This window comes from Tamandua tetradactyla, chromosome X, assembly GCF_023851605.1.
Source record: "Tamandua tetradactyla isolate mTamTet1 chromosome X, mTamTet1.pri, whole genome shotgun sequence".
Lineage (NCBI taxonomy): Eukaryota > Metazoa > Chordata > Mammalia > Pilosa > Myrmecophagidae > Tamandua > Tamandua tetradactyla.
This window is the reverse complement of record NC_135353.1, coordinates 98,237,466-98,258,972: the sequence shown is the minus strand read 5'-3', so window position 1 is coordinate 98,258,972 and position 21,507 is coordinate 98,237,466. Positions and strand designations below refer to the sequence as shown.

The following is a 21,507-nucleotide window of genomic DNA, read 5'->3' as shown; positions in this document are numbered from 1 at the left end:
TAGATGTTAAAGATCGAGATGGTATAAGCTAGGAATGCCTAGAGTGTATAATAATAGTGAAATGTACAATGTACAAATTTTAAAAATGTTTTGGCATGAGGAAGAACAAAGGAATGTCATTACTGCAGGGTGCTGAAAATAGATGATAATACTTTAAAATGTCACCTTATATCTGAGACTAAAGCAAAAAATGTTTATTTGTTACAAAATTTAGATTTTGACTAGAGCATTTCCTAATATAACTCATGTAGATAGTTTGATTGAATGTCATAAGTACTTGGAATCTCAGGTAGGACATGAGATTTAGTTGGTTTGTCCAGAGTGATCCCCCAATGAATCCCAGAATGATTTGTTCAGTGACTGGAAAAGTATTTGCAAGCCCCCTTTGGGGAATGGTGAGAGTGGAGAGAAATTCAACTTCCCCCGGTTCAATTCTAGATATTCTCACAAGCAGTGTGGACCACCAAAGCTATAGGCTGAGCCCCCAGTCTTGGGGTTTGCTCACATGAAACTTAACCCCACAAAGGATAAGTCAAGTCTACTTAAAATTTAGGCCTAATAGTCACCCCCAAGAGAGCCTCTTTTGTTGCTCAGATGTGGCCTCTGTCTCCAGCCAATATGACTAGCAGTCTCACCACCCTCCCCCTCTCTGCGTGGGACATGACTCCCAGGGGTGTGGACCTTCCTGGCAACGTGGGACAAAGATCCTGGAATGAGCTGAGACTCAGCATCAAAGGACTGAGAAAAACCCGAGATTGAGCTGAGAATTAACATCAAGGGATTGAGAGAACCTTCTCGACAAAAGGGAGAAGAGTAAAATGAGACAAAGTGTCAATGGCTGAGAGATTCCAAACAGAGTTGAGAGGTTATCTTGGAGGTTATTCTTATGCATTAAGTAGATATCACCTTGTTGTTCAAGATGTAGCGGAGAGGCTGGAGGAAATTGCCTGAAAATGTAGTGCTGTGTTCCAGTAGCCATGTTTCTTGATGATGATTGAACAATGATATAGCTTTCACAATGAGACTCTGTGAATGTGAAAACCTTATGTCCAATGCTCCTTTTAGCTACTATATCAACAGAAGAGTAGAACATATGGAATAAAAATAAATAATAGGGGGAACAAATGTTAAAATAAATTTAGTTTGCAATAGTGGTAAATGAAAGCGAGGGGTAAGGGGTATGGTACGTCTAGTTTTTTTTTCTCTATTATCATTTTATTTCTTTTTCTGTTGTCTCTTTACTTCTTTTTCTAAATCGATGCAAATGTACTAAGAAATGATGAATATGCAACTATGTGATGATATCAAGAATTACTGATTGTATATGTAGAATGGAGTGATATTTACATGTTTTGTTTGTTAATTTTTTTTTAATTAATAAAAAAGTTAAAAAAAAAAAAAGATATGCCATGTAGGTAATTATCTCCTACACCTGACTAGTTACTTTGTCTCTCAGACATATGTTAATTCTACCCTTGCCTGCGGCAATGTAGGAATTTGAGAACGCCTATAGTTCTAACTAATGGTCTGGTAGAAAAAAAATCTTTTTCAGAGCTTGACACCAGCCCCCTCCCCCACCACCCCCAATATGCCGATCAAGACCTGCAGTTGGTACCTGGCTTGATGTGTCCCTCTTCCAGTATTTTGAGCTCATTCAACTAAAAAAGCCTCTGTATTTTTATTTTCCCATCAGCCCCACCCCTTCTCTACCAGGGTGAAAATTCCAGGTTCCTTTCACTTCAGGTTTATCTCTGCTCAGAGCTTGTATTCAGCAGTCTGAATTTGTTAATTGATTTTACAATTGGAACTTATTTGAGCTACCTTCCTTGTTCCTAGTAGAGAGTGTTTCATTTTCACTCAGGAAACTCCAAGATAGCCTGCTGTGCCAGCTGGGAAGGGGTACCAGCTTCCATGGCTTGGTAAACTTACAGTTCTGTGCAGGGTTTTGGCCTTTCCACCTGTTCCAGACTGGTGTGCAATGTGTGTCTGGTCACTGAAGTCCCCTAAACAGTTGTTCCAGACAGTTCCTGCACTGGATGACTAAATTCCACCTGTATTGGGATTTTTTTTTTTTTTTTTTTGCATGGACAGGCACCGGGAATCAAACCTGGGTCGCCAGCATGGCAGGCAAGAATTCTGCCACTGATCCACCGTCACACTGCCCAGTGTGTATTGGCTTTTAAAAGCTGCATTTTTACCTACTGAGGTAAGTTTTTAATTAAGGTTTTATTTTTTGCTTAATGATTTGTAGCAGATTAACAATACCAGATAAATAATTATAATTTATGGTAGAAAAAAATATACAATCAGTTACGTTATAACAATTGTTTTGAAAGGACAAATTTGTTCCAATGCATTTGATGTATTAGGGAATAATGTGAGCATAACATGAATTTCACATTTACTTATGCATGATTTTGTCCTAAGGACACACTTAGCTGAACTGAGTGACAGAAGAATACATGTAACATGTACATGCACACACCTCACAAGGACAATGAGCCATACCCATCTGTTAGGAAGCCTTGTAATTTTTATTTCTTGATCATGTATAGTGTGGTGATTTTTGTAGGATCATGCATATTGCAGTATAACAGAACTAACTGTATCTTGTACTTTCAACATGTCTTTATCTGTGAAATTCAAAAGAATTTTACCTTCAACTACTAGTCTCTAGAAGAAATCTCTGTCTACTCCCTCTTAGGAAGACTTTAATTTAGACACAGGATCAGTACACTCATTAACTGAAAGAGGAAGCCATAAGAACATTCTGCTGAAAAGCTCTTTCGCCAGGCCAGCTCATTACCTGCTCTACATTCCCACTGAAGACTCCATCAAGGATAAAGTATGTCCAAAACAATGGCCATTCACATTCAATATTTTCAAATAACTTCAACTCAGCTGGTTCATAGTACAGGCGATTGGGATCCTGGGAAATAAATAAAGTATGTCTCATTCCTCAGAGATCAGACTTACATCTTTAGTTCAGAGATATTACAGTATGGCTTTTCACTACTGATGCACAATTTTTCGATAAGCTTTGTGAAGGAGAACCTTTAAGAAATAAGCAAATGAAAAAAAAAGAGAAATAAACAAATGGCCCAAGAACATAATCCTGGTAAACCCTCACAGTTTGGTGAACGCAGGACAGAGGAGAGAAAAAGTATCAGAATAGTGTAGGGTTATAGACACCAAAATAGGAAAAGAATTTCAAGAAAATGCAGAGATAACAGAAAATATTTCAGGGAAGTAAAGGAAAATAAGGATTGAGAAAAGTTATTGGATTGGTTGTCTAGAAGATTATGATGATCTTTCAGAGCATAATTTTAGCAAGTTGGTAAGGTTAGAAGTCAAATTCGGTGCTCAACTAGAAAGAGGAAGAGAGGAACTAGACCACATGTTCCAGAAGAATTTAAGCTTTCTAGTCGAAAAAAAAAAGCATAATGACCCTTTTCCAGCACATCTAAGCCTTAAAAGATATTTTAATTATCAATGAAATTACTTCTTACTGACTATTCATTCCTTTTAATAATACTTAATTTTCCCCATTGACATATCCAAGGAGACCTTTTGACAAATAGGTCAAAAGGATGCTAATTTTTCAAGATCAACTACTGCTTATAACTAACAAACTGCAAGAAATTGAAGAGGGACCAGGAAAAACTGCACCCTCCTCTATCTTCTTATTTAATTCAGAAAGGCTCTCAAACTAAAACTTGACACCTAAATCAACAAAAGTAGCAAAAATCAGTTATTGTTTCTTTTCTAATCATCTATATATACTTATACTTACATCAATGAAGTAAGTATTTACTCTGAGGCTTCCAGTAACAGTCACCATTTCTACCTTGGGCTCATTTGGGGAAAAGGAACTTACCTCTTTAGGAGTTTTATATCCATCTCGTAGAAAGCGACAGCAACCATAACGGCCCTGGAAAAGCGAGAAAAAAGATCAAAAGCCTTTACATTGGTACAGCCATATAACGTATCAGAAACACGTCTTTTACAACAATTACATGTGCCAACCTATCACCAATATATAGATGGTGCTTACAAAAATCCCTGAAATCAGCCCATCAGCTGAAACTTATTTCAGCAATGTGATTTCAAGTGAGGGCTAAGTTACAGGCTCTTTCTTAAAGCAGAGCCTTCCCATGGCGGTCTACTACAAGGTAAGGTCTTGACAGATTAATTACTAATATATGTGGTTCTGCTGATACTTCATACAGCTCAAAAGAGATCATAGGCATTGTTTTTCTTTTTTAAAAAGTTGGTTTTATTCCTTAATTTTAAGATAATTTTACAGAAGGGTTGTAAAAGCAGTACAGGGAGTCCTTTATATACTTCAAACAGTATCCCCTTAGATTATTATCTTATATAAAAATAGAACATTTATCAAAACTAAAAGACTAACCTTGATGCAATACTATTTTTAAATTTTTATTGGTATATATATTATATATTCACATACCATGTAATCATCCGAAGTGTACAATCAGTGATTCACATCATCATATAGCTGTGCATTTATCATCACAATGGACTTTTTTCTTTTTTGTAAAAAATATCATACATAAAAAAAAGCAACTTCGCCACAATTGGTTGCAGAACAGATTTCAGAGTTGATACAATACTATTAACTTATATTAAGCAATAAACTAATTTCACCTGTTTCTCCACTAATGCTTTTTCCTGTTCCAGTATCCAATCTGGTTGTCATATTTAAATTTACTTGTCTTGTCTCTATAGTCTCCCCATTCTGTGACAGTTCTTTGGTCTTTTCTTGTCTTTCATGACCTTTTTGGCACTTTGGGAGAGTGTTGGGTAGTAATTTTGTAGACAGTCTCAAAGTGTGTTTATCTGGTCTTTCTCATGATTATATTGAGGATATGCATTATTGAAAAAATTAACACAGACCTGATGTGTCCTTCTCAGTGTATTATATCAGGGGGTACATGATGGTCACATTTTATTACTAGTGATGTTAATCCTGATCATTTGTTTAAAATAGTCTGCGGTATTTCTACACTATAATTTTTGCTGTGTAATTACTAAAAATTTTCAGAATATTCAAATATCTTCTTTCTCCTTGAACTTCTGCCCACTGATTTCAGCATCTATTAATAGATCTTACCTGAAACAATTATGATTGCGGTGTTTGTCTAATGGCAGTTTTGTATTCCTACATTCCTTCAACATTTATTAATTAGAATTCTTCTAAAGAAAGATGGGTTCAATATTCTCTATTTATTTATTTAAATATAATACTTATGGATATTTTATTTCCTCTTTGAGTTGTAATAAAATACTATGAACATTTTGTTCAAATTGTCCTACCTTTGGTCAGTGGGAGTATTTTCAGGTTAGTTCCTGCATCCCACTGACACCATCTTTTTTGACAACTTCCTTACTTTCTGGGATCATGAGATGCTCCAGACTCCTCTTCTGTATTACCCAACTCAGCCTGAGTATCAAAGTACTTTCTGCAAGGAGCCCTGATTCCATTTATTGAAAATAAATAAATAATTAGAAACTAAGATATGGGGATGAGGTGTGCTCATTGGCATTGGAATGCCATTGCTTCTAGACCCTCTCAGCAAACGACGTTAGGAAAGATCTGTAGGTAGACACATCACATATTTCTCTCTCTCTCTCTCTCTCTCTCTCTCTCTCTATATATATATATATATATATATATATACATATATTAAACACATACAAATGCACACACGCACACAAAAGTTCATATTGATATCACCTACTCTAATCCAGCATCACAGGGTTCTTTTTAATCTTCCCTATATCCTTATTTATAATTTCCTTCTCTGCAGTTGGAAACCTAGGTTTCATTATCTACTATAACTACTATATATTTACTTAACTATTCAATCCTAGTATACAAATAGTTTCAGAATTTCTAACCCATATTTGAGAAACAAATTCATCAACTAGAGCAAGGGTTGACAAATTTTTTCTTAAAGGGCTTGATAGTAAATATTTTAAGCTTTTTTTAGGCCATAAAGTCTCTGTTACAACTGCTCAATTCTGCTGCTGTACCTTGAAAGTGGCCATAAGCCACATATAAATGCAGTGTGGCTGTGTTTCAATGAAACTGTTTACAAAAACAGGTGCTGCTAGAAATATAAGTAAGTTCTTGCAAGAACTACTTCAAGAGTATGATTCGTGTACAAAGAGTGTTTAAGTCCAGGGTAAGGGGTAAAACCACTATTACATGCTATGGGCTTGTTTAACCGAAAAACATCAGCCATACCACAGCAACAGCAGGGGTAAATAATGGGTGGGAGGGAAGAGAATTAAGGAGAGGTTTAGATTTTCTATTTGATGAGAGTGTGTTTATTGATCATCTTTCTCTTGGGAACAATGAAATTATCTAAAATCAAGAGTGTTGATAGACTGTGGACTTTGGACACTATTCATGATACCTAATGAATGCAGATGGCTGAAGGATGCACTGACTGAGAAGCAGATTGGCGAATGATGGTGTATGCATATGATTGAATATTGTCTTGCTACAAAAAGGAACGAAGTTGTGAGGAATGAAATGATGTGAATGAACCTGTGGGACATTTGGTGAGGCAAAATAAGCCAGAAACAAAAGAACAATTACTATATCGTGTACTTTAGAAAATGCTTATAAGAAAACAGAGGCCTAGATTGTAAGCTCTTATAGCAGACACATTTAGTCTGGAGTGGTAATTATTATTTATGGATTTGGAGAAGCTGTTTTATATATCTATAACCTGGTATTTAGAGATAAGAATGAAGCCAAAGAGGTCAGGATCAAGGTAATTCAGAAGATAGGGGTATGGAAGACTGTCTATATTTTAGAACTACACCTACTCTTTGAGACCAAAGGAAGAAAGCTTTATTTTGTGTGGAACCTAAATTTTTTGTGGCACATAATCTAACTCAACCTGTCTAGACAGCTCATTTGAACAACTGAAACACAGGGAACCCAGAATAAGAATGAGGGCCTTTAATCCTATACACTTTAATGTAATACCTGGATGCATCCTAGAATATATTAAGCAGGTAATCAAAAACTATTGGCAAAGTCCCTTGAGGGGTGGGAGAAAAAAAACTGGAACTATTAAACTTTACCATCAGGGAATCCCTTGATACTGTGTCAAACATTAGGGACACCTAAATCAATAGGTCAAGCCCTTGATCTTCAGGCTTACTCTTGTGAAGCTTATGTAGGTAGCCTACCTATAGGTATGCCTAAGAGTTTTTTCTGTAGGACCTCTTTTGTTGCTCTGATATGGCCTCACTCTCTCTTACCCCACCTCTGTAAGTGAAATCATTGCCCACCCCCCTATGTCGGACATGACATCCAAGGGTGAAAGTCTCCCTGGTGTCGTGGGAGATGACTCCCAGGGATGATTCCAGCCCTGGCACCATGGCAAAAACAATGCCATCCTGACCAAAAGGGGGAAAAGAAGTATATAACTAATAGAGTGTCAGTGGCAGAGAGAGTTCAAATAGAGTCAAGAGGCTACTCTGGAGGTTGCTCTTATGCAACTTCAGTTAGACCTTGCTACCTATAATAACTTGCCGAACCCCAACCAAAACCATTCCAACCAATTCTAAAGAACACATAGGGAAGCATATAAGATTCTACAAAGGCTCCATGCACTGGGGTAACCTTCCAGAAACCTACAACCTCCAGATGGGTTCCTGGACCAGTTAAGTCCTAAAACCTAGAGGGCCCAGTCTCTCCAGAGTATCACCTAGTTCCATCTCGGTTCTCCATATTATTGACAGTCTATTCCAAAATGAAAAAGCTAGAATGGCCATAGCCCAAATACCCCTGAAGAGAGGGATAGAAAGATCAAAGATGATGGTGGAATTATACAGAAAAGGTAGGATTTAACAAACAAATATGATTGCTGAAACATTAAATTGATATTTCTTTTAGTCTCCAGTATCTTAGAGCAGCTAGAAGTAAAAACCTAAAATTGTGGAATTGTAAACCATACCAAACTCTGAATTCTATTCTACAACTAATTGTTGTGCTGTGCTTCGAAATTTATTGCCTTTTTGTATATATGTTATTTTTCACAAAACAAAAAAAAGTCAATTGTGAGATAAAAAAATATTGATGCCGTTAAGCCTCCTACATTCTGGAGCAGCTAGAAGGAAAAATCTGAGAGGATGATATGGTAGTCCATGACAAACTCTGGGATCTGTCCTGTAACTACTTGTTGAAGAGTGTTCTGAAAATTGTTACTTTTAAATGTCTTTGCTTTGTATATATGTTATATTATATATTTAAAAAGTTAAAAAAATAAAAACAAAAACAGGTGCTAGAAAATACTTGAATAGGCATTCAAAGAAGATATACAAATGCCAAAAAGTACAAGTAAAGATGCTTACCATCATTAGCATTAGGGAAATACTATTTAAAACCATAATGATATATCATTGCACACCAACTAGAATGTCTACTATTAAAAAGAAATAGAAAATTGCAAGTGTGGGAGAGGATGCAGAGAAACACAAACACGCATTCACTGCGGGTGGGAATATAAAATGGCACAGCAACTTGGAAGACAGTTTGCCAGTTCCTCAGAAAGTTAAGAACAGAATTACCATGTGAATCAGCAACCCCACTTCTAGGTATAAACCCAAAAGAAGAAAGCAAGGACTTGGACAGATATTTGCATACTGATATTCATAGGGGCATTATTCACAATTGCTAAACGATGGAAGCAACTCAAGTGTCCAACAACTGATGAATGGATAAATAAAACGTGGAATATAGATACAACAGAATATTATAAAGCCATAAAAAGGAATGAAGTTCTGATGCATGTAATAACACGGATGAACCTTGAAGACATCATAGTGAGTGAAATAAGCCAGGCACAAAAGGACAAATATTGTGTGAGTCCACTGATTTAAAATAATTAGAATAAGCAAACTCAGAGTCAGAATCTAGAATCTAGATTACCACAAAACAGGATGGGGATAGGAAATAGGGAATTAAGGCTTCAAACACACATTCTTCCCATCTGGAACCATGGAAATGTTTTAGTAAAGGATGGTGGTAATGGAAGCACAACATTGTAAACGTAATCAATAGCACTGAAATATATATCTGAATGTAGTTAAAAAGGACAATTTTAGATTGCATATATGGTACTAGAATACATTTCTTTTTAAAGCCATGGAAATGCACAACATAAACAATGAGTGTTAATAGTGCAATTATAAATATGTGGTTTCATCAAGTTTAACAAATGTACCACACCAATGCAGGGTGTTAATAATGGGGTGGTGTGTGGGAGGCCTGTGTTTTATGCATGAATATTATATAACCTTACAACTTCTCTAATAAAAAAAATAGGTAGATGAGCTGCAGGCTATTGTTGAACCCTGACTAGATATGTGTAGTTATTTTTGTGTTTGTGTAGCTATTTTTGTCTTTAGCCATACATTATAAATTCAAAACACTATTTATCAAGACTCAGCTCACTTTCTTTCTTTTCCACCCCATTCATTGTTATGTGATTCATTTGTAACACAGTTTAACTCATTTTTCCATTTACCTTTCATTTTTCAACCCATATTATGGTTGATTTTTTTTTTGAGATTAAAACACATTCTTAATTTTAAAATATTTCTAAGGAGAAAATTTCACACACATACAGTCCGTACATAGTATACAATCAATGGCTCACAACATCATCACATAGTTGTGTATTGATCACCGCAATGATTTTTAGAATATCTGTATCACATCAAAAAAGAAATAAGAAGAAAAAAGAAAAACCTCATACATTCCACACTCCTTATCCCTCCCTCTCATTGGCCACTAGTATTTCAATCTACCCAATTTTTTACCGTTTATCCCTCCCTATTATTTATTTATTTATTGTTTATCTTTTTTTTTTAAACTCATCTACCCATAGCCTGGATAAAAACAGCATCAGATACAAGGTATTCACAATCACATGGTCACACTGTAAAAGCTATGTATACAATAGTCTTCAAGAATCAAGGCTACTGGAATACAGTTCAACAGTTTCAGGTACTTCCTTCTAGCCACACCAATATAGCATAAACTAAAAAGGGATATCTATAGTACGGATAAGAATAACCTCCAGGATACCTCTCGACTCTATTTTTAAATCTCTCAACCACTGAAACTTTATTTTGTCTCTTTTCTCTCTTCCCCTTTTTGGTCAAGAAGGATTTCTCAATCCCATGATGCCTGGTTCCAGATCATCAAGGGCGTTCTTTCCAACAGTGAGATTTACAACCCTGGGAGTCAGGTCCCACATAGCAGGGAGGGCAGTGAGTTCACCTGCCTGTGTAGGTGGAGAAGGCAGTGAGTTGGCTTAGAGAGAGGGGCTATAGACCCTACCTTTCATTTATTGTACTTTTTCCTGTATACCATCTATTTTCTGCACCTTGCAATGTTGACATTCATTTATTTGCCCTCATGCAAAAACATTATTATATTTATACATTTAATCAGCATCATTGTCTACTCTAGGCATTCTTAAGTTATCCTGTCTCAGTCTTTACCCCTTATTTGATCTTCTGGTTTCACATATGGCCCCAGCCCTTCTCCCTCAACCATACTCACATTTAGCTTCATACAGTGTACTTATATTATTGTGCTACCATCAGGTAGTATCATGTTATCCATCTCTGAACTTTTACAATCAGCACTGTTTCACAATTTATTCCTTCAGCACCAAGTGCCCAAGTTCTACCCTCTTTCTACCTCCTGATAACCTGTTCATAATTTTATCTCTCCAAATTCACTTAATAATATTAGTTCATATTACTGAGACCATACAGTATTTGTCCTTTTGTTTCTGGATAATTTCACTTAGCATAATGTCCTCAAGGTGCATTCACATTGTTGCATGCTTCACGACTTTATTCAGTCTTAGACCTGCATAATATCCCATCATATGTATATACCACATCTTGTTTAGCCATTTGTCCATTGATTCTCATTTGGGCTACTTCCATTTCTTGTCAATCATAAATAATACTGTTATAAACACCAATGTGCAAATGTCCATTTGTGTCCTTGCCTTCAGTTCCTCTGAATATGTACCTAGTAATGGGATTGCTGGATCATATGGCAGTTCTATACTTAGCTTCCTGAGGAACAGCCAAATTGTCTTCCAGAACGGTTGTTCCATTTTACATTTCCACCAACAGTGGATAAGTGTGCCTCTTTGTCCACATCCCTTCCAGCATTTGTTTTCTGTTCTTTTTTGTTTATAATGGCCATTCTAGGGTGTGTGAAATGATATCTCATTGTGGCTTTGATTTGCGTTTCCCTAATAGCCAGTTGTCCTAGTTTACTGAAGCTGCCAGAAACCAGTATTCCAGAAAGGGAACAGCTTTTTAAAAAGGGGATTTATTAACTTGCATGTTTACAGTTCTAAGGATGTGAAAATGTCCAAATTAAGGCATCCAGGGAAAGATACCTTGTTTCAAGAAGGACAATGATGTTTGGGATTTCTCTCTCAGCAGGAAAGGCACATGGCGACATTTGCTAGCTTTCTCTTCAGGCTTCTTCAATGGGTTCCCCAGAGCTCTGTCCATTCTGTTGGCTCTGTCAGTTCTGGTGGCCTTGTTGGTTCTGGTGGTTCTAAAGCATTTTACAAAATGGTTCCTTCTTAAAGGGCTCCAGTAAGCAACCCCACCTTGAATGGATGGAGACACATCTCCATAGAAACCATCTAACCAAAAGTTATCACCCACAATTGGATGAGTCACAATTCCATGGAAACAAGAAAAATGATCCCACCCAGCTATATTAAACGAAGAATTTCGTTCAATATAGCTTTTTTGGTGTACACAATAGATTCAAAGGGGGACACCAGTGAAATTGAGCATCTTTTCATGTGCCTTTTAGCCATTTGTATTTCCTCTTCTGAAAAGTGTCTGTTCATGTTTTTGTCCATTTTTTAATTGGACTGCTTGTATTTTGGTATTGAGTTGAAGAATCACTTTATAGATTCTGAATATTAAATCCTTATCTAATATGTGGTTTCCAAATATTGTCTCCCATTGCATAGGCTGCCTTTCTACTTTCCTGTCAATGTTCTCTGAGTACAAAAGTATTTAATTTTCAGGAGATCCAATTTATCTATTTCCCTTTTCAATGCTCGTGTTTTAGGTGTAAGGTCTAGGAAACCACCTCCTGTTACAAGATTTATAAGATATTTCCCTACATTTTCTTCTAAAAGTTTTATGGTCTTAACTCTCATATTTAGGTTTTAGATCCATTTTGAGTTAATTTTTGTACAGGGTGTGAGATAGGGATCCTCTTTCATTCATCTAGCATATGGACATCCGGTTCTCCAAACATCATTTATTGAAGAGGCTGTTCTGTCCCAGTTGGGTTGGCTTGACCTTATCAAAGTTCAATTGTCCATAGACGAGAAGGTCTATTTCTGAACACTCAATTAGATTCCACTGGCCGGTATATGTATCTTTATCCAGTACCATGCTGTTTTGACCACCATAGCTTTGTAATATGCTTTATAGTCAGGTAGTATGAGACCTCCCACTTCATTTTTCTTTTTTAAGATATTTTTACCATATTCAAGGCACCCTGCACAGCAAATTAATTTCATTATTGCTTTTTCTATTTCTGTAAAGTAAGTTGTTGGGATTTTAATTGGTATTGCATTGAATCTATAAATCAACTTGGGTAGAATTAACATATTAACTATATTTAGAGTTCCAATCCTGGAACATAGTATGGCCTTCCATTTATTTAGGTTTTCCATGATTTCTTTTAGCAATTTCTTAGTCTTCTGTGTATGGATTTTTGTAATCTTAAATAAATTTATTCCTAAATATTTTATTCTTTTTGTTCCTACTGTAAATGTAATACTTTTCTTGATTTCCTCCTCAGAGTGCTCATTACTAGTATTTAGAAACACTACTGATTTTTGGGTGTTGTTATTGTACCCTGCCACTTTCCTGTAGTAATTTATTAGCTCTACTAGCTTTGCTATAGACTTTTCAGGATTTGTGACATACAGAATCGTGTCACCTGCAAACAGGGAGAGTTTAACTCCTTATTTTCCAATTTGGATGTCTTTTATTTCTTTTTCTTCTCTAACTGCTCTGGCTAGAATTTCCAGCACAATGTGCAATAACAACAGTGGCAGTGGGCATCCTTGTCTTTTCATGATCTTAGAGGGAATGCTTTCAGTCTTTCCACACTGAGGATGATGCTATCCTTGGGTTATTCATATATCCCCTTGATCATGTTGAGGAAGTTCCTTTCTATTCCTATCCTTTGAAGTGCTTTCATCTAGAAAAGATACTGAATTTTGTCACATGCATTTTCTGCATCAATTAAGATGGTCATGTGGTTTTTCTGGTGTGACATATGGATATGGTGTATTACATTTATTGATTTTCTTTTGTTGAACCAGCCTTACATATCTGGATAAACCGCACTTGCTCATGATGTACAATCACTTCAATCTGCAAGTGTTTTGTTGAGGATTTTTGCATCTATATTCATTAAAGAGATTGGTCTGTAATTTTCTTTTCTTATAGTATCTTTGTCTGGCTTTGGTATTAGGGTGACACTGTCTTCATAGAATGAGTTAGCTAGCTTTCCCTCCTTTTCAAATTTTATGAAGAATTTGAGCAAGAGTGGTACAAATTCTTTCTTGAATGCCTGGTAGAATTCACATGTGAAGCCATCTGGTCCCGGATTTTTCTTTTTTGGGAGCTTCTTAATGACTGATACAATTTCTTTACTTGTGAGTGGTTACTTGAGGTCATCTGTTTCTTCTCCAGTCAATGCTGGTTGGTGATGCCTTTCTAGGAAGTTGTCCATTTCATGTACAGTGTCTTGTTAATCAGCATATAGTTGCTCACGGTATCCTCTCATTACCTCCATTATTCCTACAGGGTCAGGTGATTACATACCCTCTTCCATTTCTGATTTTATGTGTTTGCATCCTTTCTTTTTTTTGCCAGCCTAGTAAGGTCCATAAATTTTATTGATTTTTGTAAAGAACCAACTTCTGATTTTGCTGATTTTCCTGATTTTTTTCATGTTATCAATTTCATTTATTTCTGCTCTAATCTTCCTTATTTTTTTCCTTTTGCTTGCTTTGGGGTTAGTTTGCTGTTCTTTCTCTAATTCTTCTAGGTGAACAGTAAATTCCTTAATTTTTACTCTTTCTTCTTTTTTCACATAGGCTATAAAGGGAATGAATTTTCCTCTCAGCACTGTCTTTGCCACATCCCATAAATTTTGATACACTGTGTTTTCATTCTCATTTGCCTCAAGATATTTACTGATTTCTCTTATAATTTCTTCCTTGACCCACAGGTTGTTTAAGACTGTGTTGTTAAGCCTTCATATATTGTGAATTGTCTGGCCCTCTGCCTGTTATTGATTCCCAACTTCCTTTCATTATAATCTGGAAACTATTTTGTATAATTTCAATCTTATAAAATTGAGACTAGCTTTCTGACCCAGCATTTGGTGTATTGTTGAGAATGATCCATGAGCACTTGAGAAAAATATGTATCCTGCTGTTGTAGGGCATAATGTTCTATAAATGTCTGTTAAGTCTAATTCATTTATTGTACTATTCAAAATCTCTATTTCCTTATTGATTTTCTGTCTAGATGTTCTATCCATTGATGAGAGCAGGAAAGTGAAGTCTCCAACTATTATGGTAGATGCGTCTATTTCTCCCTTCAGTGTTATCAGTGTTTGCCTCATGTATTTGGGAGTACTCTGGCTTGATCCATAAATATTTATGATTGTTCTGTCTTCTTGTTGAATTTTTCCTTTCATTAATACATAGTATCCTTTTCTGTCTCTTTTAATTATTTTACACTTAAAGTCTAATTTATTGGATATTAAATAGCTACTACTGCCACTATTTTCTGGTTATTGTTTGAATGAAATATCTTTTTTAACCTTTCACTTTCAATCTATTTTTATCCTTTGGCCTAAACTGAGTCTCTTTTCTAGAGCATACAGATGGGTCCTGTTTTTAATCCATTCTACCAGTCTATGTCTTTTGATTGGGGTCTTTAATCTATTAACATTTAATGTTTCTACTATAAAGAAAGTACATTCTTCTACCATTTTGTCTTTTGGGTTTTATATATCATATTTAATTTTTTGTTTTCTTTTTACCTTTACTGATAGACTTCATTTCTACCCTCTCTCTCCTGCCTTTTCCTATCTGCCTATAGTGATACCTTTACTATTTCTTATAAAGCTGGTCTCTTAGTCACAAATTCTCTCAGTGATTGTTTGCCTGGAAATAATTTAACCTCCTCCTCATTTTCGAAGGACAGCTTTCCTGGATATAGAATTCTTGGTTTGAAGTTTTTCTCTTTCAGTATTTTAAATATATCATATACCTTCCTTCTTGCTTCCATGGTTTCTGCCAAGAAATCCACACATAATCTTATTGAGCTTCCCTTCTTTGTGATGTATGGCTTTTCTCTTGCTGCTTTCAAAATTCTTTCTTTGCTTTGATATTTGACAATCTAGTTTGTAAGTGTCTTGTAGTAGGTCTTTTTGGATCTATTCTGTTTGGGGTACACTTTTGGAGCTGTAATTTTAGGTCTTTCATAAGAGATGGGAAATTTATCTGCTCATTTTCCCTTCTCTACTCCTTCTCGGACAGCCACAGTATGTGTATCTGTGCACTTCATGTTGTCAATCAATTTCCGAAGACCCTGCTCATATTTTTCCCTTCTTTTTCCTATATATTTTTTTGTGTGTTGGAGTTCAGATGTCCAGACCTCTAGTTCTGTAATCTGTTCTTCTGCCTCTTCAAGTCTATTGCTGTAGGTTTTCATTGTTTTTTGCATCTCTTCTACTGAGCTTTTCATTCCTATAGGTTTGGCGATATTTTTTTTCAAACTTTTGAGTTCTTTACATTTGCTTAATGTCTTCTTCATATCCTTCCTCAACTCATTGACTTGATTTTAGATGAGATTTTGCACATCTGTTAAAACATTCTGAGGTAGTTGTTTCAGCTCTTTATCTCATTTGAAGTATTGGTTTGTCCCTTTGACTGGGCCATATCTTCAATTTTTCTAGTATGACTCATTATTTCATGCTGGTGTATAGGCATTTGTTTCCTTAATTAGCTAATTCTTGAAGTTGTTTTCACTCTCTTACCTAAAGTTTTCGTGCTGGATGACTTTGTTGTCTATATGTTCTTTGACATTCACTTCAACTTATTAGAGAACTTTAGTCTTCTCTTTAAATGATCAGAACATTTCATTTCTTCTTTTTCTTTCTTGCCCTTCCTATTTGGATCCTTTTTTTTTCAAGGAAGGTCTCCTCAGATATCATTGACCCCAGTCAGATTTCCCCAAGACCAGACAGGCCCCATCTGAAGAGGAGAGGGTAGCCAGTGTCAGTTTTCCCTGAGGGTGAGACCCAGCAGGTTGTCACATTTTCCTATGAAGCCTCTAGACTCTGTGCTTTTCCTATCCTGCCCAGCATGTGATGCTTGTCTGCCTGCAGCTTCCCACCAGCTTAAAGTATTGCAGTGCCTTTAATTTTGGCAGACTTTCTCTGCCAGGGCCATGATTGAGAGAGAGGTTGAAGTAGTAGGTGGGCTTTGATTGCTTCTGTTTTCCAGCCCCTGTGGCTTGAATTCCCTGAAGGAGGGTCTCCAATCGAGCTGGGCCCCATTTCCCTTTCCTTGGGGAACATATGCCCTTTAGGGAATTAACTCCTGTCACTGGACTAGTAACTCTGTCTTTCAGAGATGCCTTAGTTCTGCCCTTGTCTGGGGTTCTGCCCTTTTCTGGAGTGCTTGCAGTTCTATCTAATGAGCTGTTAAGAAGTAAAAGTAAAAAATTAAAAAGCCTTTTCAGATGGAACCTCTTCAGGTTTGTCAATCAAGAGCTTGAGTTGGTACATGGCTCTATGTATCCCCAAGCTCTATGTGTCCCGTTTTCTTGTGGTCCAGCCCTTTTCCTTTATTTTGTGCTGACCAACTCAAAAAGCCTCTGTTTCTTTTGCTTCCACCAACTCCGCCTTCTCTCTTCTGGGTCAAAACTCCTCTTTCCTTTAGTGCTTGCTACAGGTTTATCTGTGCTTAGGGGCTGTTATCAGTAGTCAGAATTTGTTAATTAATTCCACAATTGGCAATTTGTTGAGCTAAGCCTTTCCTGCTAATAAAGTCTGATTCCTTTCCCCTCAGGGAACCAGCCTACCATGACTGTGGGGGTGGGGCACTGGCCTCCACGGATTGTGAGAGTTATTGTTCTGTGTGGGATCTCAGCTGTTCCACCCATTCCAGACTGGTGTATGCTGTGTGTCCAGCCACTGATATTCCAAACAGTTCCTGACTATTTACTAGCTGTTCTGGAGGACAAACTAAATTCCACACCTTGCTATGCCACCATGTTGCCCCACCTCTCTGCGCTGGTTGATTTTTTAATAATTAATTTCTCTGTATATACAATTCCATGGGTTTTGGCAACTGCACAGAATCATGTGTTCACCAGCACAGTCCCATCAGAACTGTCCCATTAACCTCAAAATTATCCCTTGCAAGACCTTTATAGACAATCTCTCCCCAAAACCAGGGATCTGTTTTCCTATCTATAGTTATTCCTTTCCTTTTATGTAAATGGAATCATACAACATGTCACCCTTTGGCTATGGCTTTCTTTCACTTAGCAAAATTAATTCAAGAATCATTTACATGGTAGCACGTATCAACAATTTGTTCCTTTTTGTTGTTAAGTAGTACCCCACTGTGTAGGAGGAGTGCAGTTTCTTTCTTTATTTCCCTGTTGAAGCTTATTTCTAGTTTCTGGTGGTTATGAATACAGCTGCTATGAATATCTGCATACAGATCTTTATGTAAACATATGTTTTCACTTCTGGAGTGAGATTGTTAGTCATATGCTCAAGGCGTGTTGAAATTTATAAGAAACTACCATTTTTCCAAAGTGGCTATACCATTTTGCATTCCCACCAGCAATGACTGTAGATATTTTAACAGCTTTTCAAATAGACTTTTAAAGAAAATATTTATAAAACAACAACTTAGAAAAATTAAAGATCTCTTTAAATCACTGACACAGATCATGCCAAGGCCCCCCAAAGCACTAAATTTCCTTTAAAGTCAAATACCTAAAGAAGAGAAATGCATGTATGGGCATACCTGAAGCTTGGTAATTATTTCCTGTTTTGTGAGCTCCACCAACTGGCTATCCTCTACTGCAAAGGCTGGGAAGGAAACAACTGAAAGTAGACTAGCATCAACTTCTTTGGATGTTGAAGCACGTGGGAGTATGGAATTAAGGATGGACTAAAAGAAAAGAAGTCAAATACAGCACAAGAGTAAATACCTTGAGATTGTAAAACTGACAGCTTAATTTTCAAAAAGTTACATGGAAGAGCATTTAGAGAAAAACTTAAATATTATCTAAAAGTGAAAGTTTAAAAAACCAATTCTTTAAGTCCACCCAGCCATCATCTTAATTCTGCTCTCAATGTTTCTCTATTGTATGCATAGGCAGCTACTAATGGATAAAGAACACTTTAACATTATTCTACCCACAATCATTTTGCTCTATTAGCAACTATGTAAATACAATTAAGGAGAAATGTAGCTGCTGAGAAGCAGAACGGCAAAGCCTAATTCTCTACATCCCTGGTATCTAAATTTTCCGAGGAAAATTTTGTGTTTTTAAAATTAGAAGGCGGGGCGGGCCACAGTGGCTCAGCAGGCAAGAACGTTTGCCTGCCATGCCAGAAGACCCGGGTGCGATTCCCAGTACCTGCTCATGTTAAAAAATAATAAAATTAGAAGGTGAGTATATAGTCACTAGAACAATAAAGGTATCTAATTTGGGTTTGAACAAACAGAGAAAATTCATCATGCTAATGAGAAGAATCTCATTCTTTCAATACAATAATCCTAAACAAAACTGAAGATAGATATTTACAATTTAGACAGTCTGATGTCCCCCCAAATAACTCTAAAGCCAACCAGGGACAAGAGAAAATTTCAGGGCCACTATCACAGAGAAAACCGTTCCCTTTGGATATTTATAAAAAGGAAATCATCAGGAAAAGAGACTACGGACCCTTGAAAAGACAACAGTGGAGAATTCCATATACTATGGTGGGATCGCTTTATAACCCTGAGTTAGAAAACAGGACTATAATCTGTATTCTAGCCCATGGTATATAAAGCTTACCTCAAAATAGGGTATTTGATAAGACAGATTTTGGTATATGGTAATAAATCAGATTATATACTTTAATTCAAATCTTCATCTTAAGTCCATACTGTGTCTGAATTTGGGTAAAGATAAAACTTCCTAAAATGTAGTGTATTAGTCTATTACCTGGCAGTGTTGTACTTCATCAGCCAGAACATGGATAACTGATTGGGGCCCACCTTTCACACCAAATAGGTCCAGTTCATCTAATGCTTCTAGGGCTGCCTGTGAGGAACAAAGAGGAAAGGTCAACTTCAGCACAATAAATAGGAAGAAAGATAGAGTGTATACACACGGACACACACACATATATATATATTTCTTCTCCATGTGTCCCAGTATCTTCTCAATGCGTATGGTATGATGTCACTTTGGAATATGTTCAAAATAACAGAAAATACAGTAACATTCCTTATTCCCACGCACCTCTATTTTTCTTATGCCTTCTATATTGTCCTAGAGACAGCGTTCATAAGACTGAGGTTGTATCACTATCAAGTATGTCATAATTTAAAATTTAATAATTTAAAATTTTGGTCATAAAATTTTAAAGTTAATTTGAAGGATAATGAAGATAAATTTATTATAAACCATACTTTGGTGGAGAGTTCCAAGAAAGAAAGATACCAGTACATATGAACTTCTAGAGCTGTGAGGCCATAACATATTAACAGAACAACCATTAAGTCTTACCCCAAAGCTTAGTTTCCAGAGAGAACTGAATGAGCTAGAAAGATACTATTTGTGTTTGATCTAAAGATAGTCCCCAAGGCAAGGAATGAGTTTCCAACTGTTGAAATACACAATTTATATATTGATTTCTTTCTTCTCTAAATATATTTCCTGATTATAAAATTAAAGCACACTCTTTGTAGACCATTTCTAAAGTCGAGAAAAATATAAAGAGGGCTGTATTAGTCAGGGTTCTCTAGATAAACAGAGCCAGCAGGAGATAGTTGTAAATAAGAGATTTATAAAGGTCTCTCACACACCTGTGGGAATGGAAGAGTTCAAATACAGAGGGCAGGCTGTGAAGCTGGGAGATCCAATGAAGGGTCAGGATGAAAGCAACAGGAGAGGTTCACTGGCTGAAGAAGCAGTTAAGTTTCTCTTCTTCCTTAAAAGCCTTCAAGTGATTGATTATCTCGCTGGTGGGAGAAGTGCCTTAGTTGACTGCAGATGTAATCAGCTACAGATGCAATAAACTGAATGATGATTTAATGAAACACCCTTCTGGTGCCCACTCCCGCATTTCATTTGCTGTGATGTGGGTGCCTTGATCTGAAGCAATGCTGTGTGGAATACCATAATGTTGGAAAAGGCATTTGTTAAGACTACAGGCAGCACTTTTTCAGAAGCACGGTGTGCAGAGAAGGCAACCCCATATCCGGAGTATGTGCCTATTCCAGTTAGATAAAATTGCTGCCCCTTCCATGATGGAAGTGGTCCAATGTAATCAACCTGTCACCGGTGTCAACTTGGCCAGGTAAAGCTGCCTAGTTCTATTGCTGTGGACATGGGCCAATGGCATGTGAACCTCATCTGCTACTGATTACATCTGCAGTCGGTTAAGAGGCATGCCTGCTGCAATGAATGATGTTTGATTTAATTGACTTGTGCTTAAATGAGAGAGCTCAACATAGCACAGCCCAAGCAGCTCAGCCTACCTCATCTCAGCACCCGCAGCTCAACCCAGGCCTTTCGAGATGCAGAAAGGAATCACCCTGGGGAAAGTTGTCGGAACCCAGAGGCCTGGAAAGAAGGCCAGCAGAGATCACCTTGTGTCTTCCCATGTAAGAAAGAACCTCAGTTGAAAGTTAGCTGCCTTTTCTCTGAAGAACTATACAGACTATACTATTTGTTTAGAACTAACTAAACAAATCCCCTTTTATTGAAAGCCAATCCATCTCTGGTGTGTTGCATTTTATTTGGCAGCTAGCAAACTAGAACACCAGATTAGCAGGCTGATCACCTCACGGATGGTGCCATATCAGGAATTGAGTGTGGGTCTCTGCTACTGGCAGACTGGGCCCTCAGCAGTGGCCATAGCCAGGTCTGCCTTGGTGAGTGGAAGCCTGTGTTGCTGAGCCCATGCATAACCTCCATCCCTACCATCATCCCCACTTTGTTCCTGAGCCCATTGGGTAATAGCAGGAGTGGCTATGGAAAGAGGATATGTTTCAACAGGATGGGTCATCTTATATACTTGATTGTTAAAACCTTCCTCTGCTGAGGTCACCCACTAGTGCACAT

General features: G+C 36.9%; 1 protein-coding gene across 7 annotated transcripts in view; it reads right to left on the bottom strand.

Moving 5' to 3' along the window:
• The window catches only part of PHKA1 (phosphorylase kinase regulatory subunit alpha 1), a 323,836-nt gene that overhangs the window by 207,590 nt on the left and 94,739 nt on the right, over nt 1-21,507 (bottom strand). For all 7 annotated transcript variants that reach the window (XM_077146161.1, XM_077146162.1, XM_077146159.1 and 4 more), the window contains 4 exons: nt 19,381-19,479; nt 18,189-18,335; nt 3,878-3,931; nt 2,807-2,929 (listed from right to left, as the gene is read on the bottom strand). In XM_077146161.1, coding sequence (XP_077002276.1) covers nt 2,807-2,929; nt 3,878-3,931; nt 18,189-18,335; nt 19,381-19,479 — 423 coding nt within the window. The remainder of the gene's footprint in view (nt 1-2,806; nt 2,930-3,877; nt 3,932-18,188; nt 18,336-19,380; nt 19,480-21,507) is intronic.